This window comes from Pocillopora damicornis, chromosome 1 (assembly GCF_964200805.1).
Source record: "Pocillopora damicornis chromosome 1, jaPocDami1.2, whole genome shotgun sequence".
NCBI classification, from domain to species: domain Eukaryota; kingdom Metazoa; phylum Cnidaria; class Anthozoa; order Scleractinia; family Pocilloporidae; genus Pocillopora; species Pocillopora damicornis.
This window is the reverse complement of record NC_142670.1, coordinates 23,594,982-23,604,882: the sequence shown is the minus strand read 5'-3', so window position 1 is coordinate 23,604,882 and position 9,901 is coordinate 23,594,982. Positions and strand designations below refer to the sequence as shown.

At 37.7% G+C, this 9,901-nt stretch overlaps 1 protein-coding gene across 1 annotated transcript in view; it reads right to left on the bottom strand.

The window, feature by feature from the left end:
• Nucleotides 1-7,993: 7,993 nt before the first annotated feature.
• Nucleotides 7,994-9,901, bottom strand: part of LOC149052869 (uromodulin-like) — a 14,857-nt gene continuing 12,949 nt past the window's right edge. Inside the window, exon 5 of the mRNA XM_089205926.1 lies at nucleotides 7,994-9,816. Coding sequence (XP_089062052.1) covers nucleotides 9,434-9,816 — 383 coding nt within the window. The 3' untranslated portion in view covers nucleotides 7,994-9,433. The remainder of the gene's footprint in view (nucleotides 9,817-9,901) is intronic.

Genomic DNA, 9,901 nt, shown 5'->3' with positions numbered 1-9,901 from the left:
TCTGTGGCTAAGTAGTAGAGCATCGGAACACGGAATCCGGAGGTCTGAGGCTCGATTCCTCGTGAGGACTCAGAGTTTTTCTTCGTCCCACGCCCGAGACAAGATGAAGAAACATCTTTATTTATTCCTTTACCGAGCCCAAAATCTTACCATCTTTCTTTTTCTGTTAACAAAACATGACGTTAATGACATTGCTGCTCCTAACAGTTAAGAGGACGCGTATCATGCATGAACTTCGGAGTGGGCCTTGCCCAACACAGACTCTCTGTGGCTCAGTTGTAGAGCATCGGAGGGCGGAGTCCGAAGATTTGAGGTCTGAATCTCATGGGGACTCAGAATTTTTTCTTGTCTCACGCTCGTGACGAGACGGAAAAATTTCTTTATTTATTTCTTTAGCGGGCTCGAAATCTAACCATCTTTCTCATTGTATTTGTTACCCTGTGGGTATTTTCGAAATTAGTCAAAAGGTTTATGCATAAGGTGTTTTATGGAGAAGAAACCCAACTTCCTTTTACTAGAGGGACGACGTTTCTAAAGAAATTTTGGTGCTGCGTGGATGGGAGAGTATCAAAGGGTAATTTAGTTTTAGCAACTGAGTTAATAACGTAGATTGGAATCCGTAAAGAGTTTTAAAGCTGACGTTTAGAGCGTTTGCCCATGGTCAGAGCGAGTAACTACGGGCTAACGCTCGATTTGTAAGCTTTAGCCTCTGTACGGTGGCTAATTTAGATTATCAACTCAGTCGATAATACTTAATTACCTTGTTGCCTCCCTTACTTTCTGCTGAGCATCATTTGATTCTGGATGTGAAAATCATTATGAAGTCCATGGAAAACCTACGAGTACGACGGGAATGACAAAGACTAGCATATATTCAAGTTTTTTATTTCGTCTCTATAAACTTAGGGTGCATATCTTAAAATCTCACAAGTCATTTTTATGAATTCTCGATTTCAAACAAGGCCTTTACCAGGACAAGCATTCTTTTCCTTCTTCGTTCTTGAATCGAAGAGAGGAACCTCACTAAAGTTAGAGTATTTTTTCCCGATGTCATAAGTACATGTATTATAAATGATGATAGAAAACGTATTTATACATCGCCAAATCCACTAATTGTCCATGGTGCTTTGCGTTAAGATCATTGAAAAAAGCTAAAAGAAAGGGGGAAAAGAGAAAAAAATTTCTATATCTATATACAGGAATAAACAAATTGAAAAAATTCTGAGTTAATTAAATATATTTATCATCTAATAAAACTAAAAGGAGTTATGAGCTTTTTTAAAAATATACGTTTTAAAATGTCTTTTAGTCTCACTTTCGGGGTCGCCAGGAGGTGTTGAAAAGAGGACAATAGTGTCCGTTTAGAGGTGCGATAATTAAGTGAGTCACTGATGCAGCAAGGCACTGCTCCATTAATAGCTTTGTAGACCAATGAAAGAATTTTATAAACTATACAGTGACGGACAGGAAGCCAGTGAATCTTTTTTTTTTAGGATTGGGGTCACACGATCAACATCCTAGTACGTGTAACAATTCGAGCTGCTGTATTTTAAACGGATTGCAATCTTGAAAGTAGATGCTTAAGTAGACCATATAGTAGTGAGTTGTAGTTATCTAATATTAAAGTAATAAAGGCATGAACAATAATTTTGGCACTCTCCTCTTCAATTTACTTTGTAATTTGGGCGACTACTCTAACATACAAATCATACACTGCAACACACGTTTTCTCGTACCCATTATCGCCATAACCCCATCTGAACAAGTCCTCACAGTACCAGATTTGGAATTCTTGGTTCGTTTCCACCGTCAGTGGGGTAGAGAAATTATCAAAGAGCAGTTGTAGCGATTCGGTTGTGGCCCTAGGCAGGCTGTAAAACTTGCAGCCCCAATAATCTGATAGGAAATCACTCTTTGGGAGAAGAAGATTACGGTTTTTGTCAGTTATCAACGTGGCCATTTGGTTGGGAATGAGACGGTTCCAAAGGCATCCCCATTTGGATTGATAGCTTGGGTTCGATGAATGACAGGTCACGTAACCGGATTTGTACGTTAATTTGAATGTAATGATGTTACCCGCCTTGGCAGTTCTAAAGAAACCATACGAATCATCTCTTGCCCCAAAGCAAACTGTAGATGGCGTCATCTGTATCCATCTCACTGTTGGGAAAAGAAACAGCATATATATCATGAATTGATTTTGAACAAAAGAATGTGAGTTGGGTAAAAAGAATACACGGCTAGACATCCAGCCGCTTAGTCAGACAGATGGATAGGAAAACAGGAGGGACAAAAGGGGACTCAGACATCTGGAAGAGCAGCAGCTGAATAAGACTTACAGTTGGATTCATCGAAAGATAACTTGAAGGGTTAGGTAAAGTTTTTCATAAAAGTATTTCACCAAATAAAAAATGTTTTTTTACCGACCGTTTCTTTCCTCGCAATTGGTGCCCTTGTATTCAGGTGGACAAAGGCATCTGTAACCTTTGTTTGTAAATCCTGTCTGAGAGGTGCCATCATGTTGGCAAGAAGTCAGTCCGCATGTGTTCTGGTGTGAAAACGAGATTTAAAAGCAGATATATGCCAATTGAAGTGGTAAGTGGTAATGATACTTTGAAATGAAAATTGAAATGTCACATGAGATCCAATCAACCAAACAACCAGCCACGCACCCCGTCAACCATACAAACCAATTGCAAAAAAACATTGCACAACCAGCCAAACAACATATTAGTGAAACCACTTACCGTCGAAACATTTACAAGCTAAACAACCCGAAGTTGAGCTTTATAACTTTGTATTCTAATCTACCAAATGACGAGTAATTTTATTCACTTGGCCATGATAGAATACCAACCAACCATCAAAAATCACCAAACTAAGGAAAAACACAAATAGGATAAGAATGTACTCACCACTGTTCCTTTATATCTGTAGTTTGTCCAGGACTTGAGATCCTGAGGATGTTCGTTGTGTGTGGAATTATTCAGTTCGCATTTTGTGATTTCTGGAAATCCGCTGGCCACTAATACGTTATAGCTGACGCAGTTGGGTTCCATGTAGCATAGAGCTGAGCAGAAGTCTTGCACAGAGGACTCTACGGTTCGTATCAAGTGGTTTATGAGCCGTTTGCCAGGAAAAGCAAGAGAAGATGTAAATTCCATCGTGCGACAGAAATCTTTGGGAAATTGAATCGGATCTTGATTAGCACCATTTATGGTTTACATCTAGACAGGTAAAGAACCAGGTGCGTTTTTGAGGGACTAAGCAAAGGCAATGAAACTTACGAGTTGTATAAGTAACAAAACATAACAGTTTCGCCTCTCTCTCCTCTACGATCATTCATAACCATTATAATGTCCCCAAATGATTTTGGTCCTTTAGCGGCTTTATTTTGGCACTAATTAGTCTGTAGAGTTGTGATCGGACAGGGCAATCGGACAGTCAACTGTATCGGACAGTCAATTTAACGCCTGTAATCGGACAGTTAAGGCAGCTTATCACATTAAGTCCACTCCTCCAAATCACCCAATCACAGAGTTGATTGTAATAACCGTAGCAAAAACCACTTACCCCACAAAACAGTGTCTCTACCGAAGATATTTCCTCAAATACATGTACATGTATTTGTTTTCTTCTTAAATTGTAATGGTTATGATCAATCGGTAACGGGACTTTGCGTCATCCAATTCGATCTTCAATTATACTTATGAGTGAGCGAAATTAGACTTCACTCTGTTCTATTACAATTATAAATTAAATTTACTTGCAACACTATAGCAGTATGGATATAGTTTACGATTAAGAAAATTGGAGCACAACACACTGAAGCGTGTATTTCATTAGATATGAGAATTATTTAAAATTAAAACCATTTCTAACGCGTCTAGGGAATTTTCAACTCCATATTTTACTTGGTATTGAATATATTTTTGAATTCGCTTTTGCTAATGTGCATCAATGAAGACACACATCTCTGTTTCTTTGAAAGATCGATTGGGAATTTTTAGCATACCGGTAATTTGATATAATCGGGTGATGGCCTAATTTGAAAGAAACAACATTCCAGTGTTGATCTTTACTATAAGAAGCCAGTCTGAGTTAAACCCTCTGAATTTTTTTTTTTTTTTATTGAGAGGGCTTTTTGATATCCTTGATTTGGTGATCTCACTAGTTAGTTCAATTCATGTGGATGACACGTTAAGTCCATGCCAGCTGTGAACTTTAAACTTTTGCTTAATTACCCGTAGAAAGAGAATCTACCTCAGGGTGATTAGCGTAAAGAGAAGAACAAGAAGAGAAGACCTAAAAAGAGTCTTGTAGCCTCTCGATAGCGGGGAGTTTTGTCGCCCACTAGTTTCTCTTGTCCTTGCATTGTAACAAAACTAACCAGGAGTCCGTTTTAATTTTAATCATACAGTTAGAGGACCTGCATTTTTTATGCGTGGGCTGCTATTGGCGGCTTAGAATTTGTGTTGTTTTAACAACACTAAACAGAAAAAAAAAACGTGTTGTTATTATTTACCAAAAATCAACCCGTAGGCCTTTGGCTTATCGTTCATGTGACAAAAAAATTTTTCAACAATTATCTAGGAGTTTTGATGACTAAGTTTAGGCTGGATGGTCTCAATTCTGGTGAACTATGTTACCTATATATCTATGGAAAAAAAATGAAAATAACGAATATGAAATCGAATGTTCGTCTAACTTAGTTGAACTGTAAGGATTTTATATCAGCTCGGAGGAAAATAAAAGTATAACTCACCTTCTTCACCGGCAACTTCAGTTGTCAATAAAGACAACAGGACGACCAAGAAGTAAAATTTTGAGGAAGAAGCCATGGTAAAGACTAAATTGAGTCGCTATCTAGGATCATCGCTGGTGACTTCTGAAAAGATTTTGATGTTTGTTTACTTCTTTCGTATGCAGAGAGTTTTTATCACACAATAAGGAGATGTGGATTTTCTTTGCGACTTTGTGCCTTGCAGGAGCTTCGATTGGCTCAGAATTTAGCTTAGGCGGCATTCGATCTGATTAAAGTAAATAAAATTCATTGAAAATGTGTTAATTAAAATAAGTTCGATCGATTGAACAGCATGCTAAATATCCTGCTAATGAGATAATTTTAAACAGTGTTATGATCGCGCTTCTAGGTTTTTAGAATTTTTTGACCATGTGATGATCGACTAAAGGAATAGATGTAATTGTTATTCCCAGAAGATTAAAATATTAATTTTTTAACCCTTACTTTGCCGTCAATGAAGCCAGTAGACATGGCATAAAGGATGTAGCTTGAAGTAATAAATGAGGTGTCTGAAAAGGAACGGGTTCAAAGCTTGTTCTCCACACGTCAAGTTTAAATCGAGAAAAAGTTCCGTGCTTCTGTTGATGCTCTGTTACCAGGAGGAGAAAGTTATTTTATTTGTGGACACAGAATTCCTATGGGTTCAAATCCCGTACAGGCCTGAATTTTTTTCAGGCCTTATTTTCACTCCTGCCTAAGTAGTGCAAATTACTGCCAGGATCACTTTCATTCACGTCTTTATCCGCAGTTCAAATATATGACTTTCATATATTCTTAACCACTTATTCAATCACTTCACGGGTTTATTTAGAACCAACTTCATAACCAGCTCCCAGTTGGCTTGTTAGCTCAGTTGGTAGAGCGCTGCACCGGTATCGCAGAGGTCATGGGTTCAAATCCCGTACAGGCCTGAATTTTTTTCAGGCCTTATTTTCACTACTGCCTAAGTAGTGCAAATTACTGCCAGGATCACTTTCATTCACGTCTTTATCCGCAGTTCAAATATATGACTTTCATATATTCTTAACCAGTTACATAGACTCGTTTATAGACTTACATTAAAAAATCAAGCAAAACAAAGGGAAACAAACAAAAGTAGAAGACGGGGGTTTCAAATCCATAACGGTCAGTGTTGGAAATTTACATTTTCGAGCAAAGGAATATTCTTCGGTTTTAGAAGCTACGACAACCTGCAAGCAGATAACCAAGAGCGCAAGCACCCTAGGTGAAATTATTTTGGGTCTTCCCGAGAGACGAGATGATAATAGATAAGGCAACAAGACAGTAACGCTGGTAAATTATTTTATGATTTGTGTTACTTTTCTTTTTATATTGTAAGGGGGTCATATGTATCAAAGCGATATTTAAATAAGGCAAGGTGCCATGTTTAATGGGCTGCTATGTTCTAAGTCTAATTCTTCCTTAACTTGCCCCGCGCGCTCGAACTGCTAATTTGACCCTGGAAAAAGATTTGACTTTGAAAGAAGATCAGAGTATCTAATAAATTCTCTCGCGTCATGTTAATAAGGAAGGTACTGAGGGGAGGATACACATCTACCTGCACGCATTCATATATGAATCCTCTGATTACGTGCAGTTATTTGCTTCAAATTTAGTCTGGACCACTCAAGCACAGTTCACAGCCTGTTCAAAACAATTTCGTATATATAGCTGATGTCACAATTTTTTTGAGAAATCTTTTAGTAACAGTGGTAAAGTACTTTAATCGTGCCAAAGCAGACCAATCCTTGGGACTTACAGGATGGTTACCATTCAGCCAGACAGGTTATCTCGCCTGGGTCAATAATCTACAATTACAATTAGAGTTAAAATAATGGAAGGAACTATTATGATGAGAAATAAAATTTGTTTAATTCGTGATAGACGTCTACTTAGATAGCGGTTCATAAATCGTCTTTTTACATGGAGTTATTTTCCTCAACGTCAGTCTGTATCACAATGGCGCAGATCACAAGTTGGTGGGAGGAAAAGTTAATATAAATGGTAGGATCCAGAGTTTTCTACTTAGATCTCAACTGATCGGTAGCAACAGCCTATACTTTTATGTTTAAAGTAGATCTTCCTGTTAAATTCCCCATCTTCCATTACGGGAGTAGCACAAGTTAACCCTTTAACCTCCAAGATCTGATTGTTGATTCTCCCTTTAAGGTGCTTCACATTTCCTTGTAAATTAGCTTAGAGAGTTTGATGTTAGCTCAGGTAAACAACTTCTTCCTAATAAGTTTGGGTTTTCTCATTACCTGGATAATGAATGGATTTTGTTGGGAGGAGTAACAGGTTAATCGCGTCCGGGAGTCAAAGGGTTAACCAGCTTAAGTTGGCTTTACCATATTTATAACTGTCATCGCAGGTTGTTGGAGTTCTAGTTCCTACAGCTGTCACGAAACGGTACCATCCCTTGGAGAGTCGTGTGACACAGAACACTGAACCATTTAGTGGTGTGTCGTCAATGGTATTTCTTTTGTCGTCACTCTGCTTCATAACACGGATCGGATACAAATTTAAGTATTAATTTTAGAATAATTGTAATTATTGCTTTTAAGAATAAATGTTTTTAACGTTTTTCAAGTCTGATAGTTTATTACTGCCCGGGATATGTTGATAACGAGTCGATTGTATCGTTTAATTATGTCTCAGAGATACCAGTTCTATGGGATTTCTTAAAAAGATCTTTCACTCGAAGGAATACGATGAACTTTGCACTTCAACAACACTAGCGACAGTACCTTTAACAACAACAAAAAGATAAGTAGAATCGGTTTTGTTTACTGACATCTGGAAAGTGGTAATTCATTGTCTCATGTAACCTTAAACTTATTACATGTAGAGAATTTGAATAGCAGGCGATAAGAAGGTTTAGCCTCTGAGAAAGTCAATTTAGATTTTCTAAAGTGCGGCAAAGACATGCAAACCTCTGATTACTTAGACGTGATATTTGTCTCAGGCTCATTGTCAGTTATAACTAAAGCAACCAGAGTAACAGATTACACCCTCTCTGTTACGGGTTGCATACACGCAAATAAGCCTAAAAAGGTTATTAAATTAGGTTTTAACTGGTCGTCATTTTGGGCCTCGTTCTGGTGTTGTTTAGTTTTTCGTTAGAATTGCTTGTAGAAGAGCTACTAGCATAGACAGCATTTTCTAATAGCAACACGTTTTCCTACAAGATTCACCTGTTAAGGTATGATTTAATCAAAATAAGGAATACTATACTCCTACAATTTTAAATTATTTTATTAAACAATTTGTAATAATTCTTTCTCATGACTTACTCCTATACGCAATACAATAATTGTCATTTAAAAACTTTCTTAAGTTCACTATAAACTATAACTTTGCTCTCTACTGATACCAAAGACTCACCCTTGCCTCTAAATCTCCTCAAAATACACAATCTTTGAAGTATATCACAGTGCGGAGCTATCTTTTGGTAGAGCTTCCTAGAGAGTTGATTCACAACTCATTTCAAAACGAATATAAGCGACCCTCTCAGCTATGAACACTACTGAAGTAGTAGTTGAAATAAGACCTTAAAAAAAATCAGGCCCGCACGGGATTTGAACCTATGACCTCTACGATACCGGTGCAGCGCTCTAACAACTGAGTTAACAAGCCAACTAGATACTGATTATTATGTTGGATCCGAATAAACCTTCCAAGTGATGAATAATGACTGCAGATATATGAAAATCATATATACACTGTGGTGAAGAAACGAATATAAGAGATCCAACATAATGACCAGCTTCTAGTTAGCCTGTTGGCTCAGTTGTTGGTAGAGCGCTGCGCCGGTATCGCAGAGGTCATGGTTTCAAATACCGTACAGGCCTGAATTTTTTTCAGGTCTTATTTCAACTACTAGTTCAGTAGTGTTCATAACTGCGAAGATCTCTTATATTCGTTTCTTCACCGCAGTGCACATACATGATTTTCATATATTTACAGTCAGTATTTCAAAAGATTCCGGAATTCGAAGCTTACAACACAACTATTGTGGCAGAAATACATCATAATTACATATCCTAATAGAATGTTCTAGTTTTCCATACTACGTCATTAGAAAGTTTGAGCATCAATGTAACAGTGACTAACAATTATGCGATTCTAGAAATTATTTACAGTCTCTGCAACACAACTAAGCTGCTTTAGTTTCTAACGACCTGAGTAAACATCAAGAATGCTTAAAACTTACATAGTGAAGCACTTTGATTGGAATAGATAGAGACATTATGATTATTTGGAAGCTTACCAATGCCCATAGTTGTTGACATTAGCTGGGGGACGGGGGGGGGGAAGTCTGTTCTAATACTCGGATAAACAACTATTGTTCATTCGACTCTGATGATGATTTCCGCTGAGGTTATAGAAACGTCAGTCACTATTACTGACTACTTGCTGTTACAACTTCTCAGGAGTACTCTTACTTGGACGATCAAACTAAGCAGTCCAAAGGTACTCTTGTGTTGAAACTACTCACTGTTTAACACTAATCGTAAAAAGTGGATCATATGAAATTCTTTAAGTCCCTGTTATCATTGATGTACATGTGCGTGCCAATAAATCGATTTGTGAATCCTTTTACTTTATAGAATGACTTGCTTATAGCATTCAGTCTGTGCCACAGTAGCGCAGATCACAAGCAGTTACCTTTAGTAGTTTGTAAATAAAGTAGGATCCGCAGTCTTTCACTTTTATGTCCCTTGATTTCTTGCAACAATCTCCACCTCTGGTAAAGCAGACCTTTGAAGAAACCTCACCATCTGCCAATGTGGGGTGACCACCTTTTAGCCAGCCTGAGAAGACCGCACCACATCTTCTATGCGGTACGCACTGGGTTGGCATTTTTGTTCCAGCATCTCCCACGAAACGATACCAGTTCCCGAATATTATGGATGAGGATTCGTCGTCACATTTTTCTCCACTGAAGGGTGTGTTGTAAGTGCTCTTTCTGTCAGCATCGCTCAGGTTTCTGTAATTATAGCACGGATCGGCTAAAAAGTTGAATTTCGGTTAATGCGATGTTTAAGATATTTCTTTATAAGAAAGCTCAAAGAAAAAAAAAATATATATAATTGT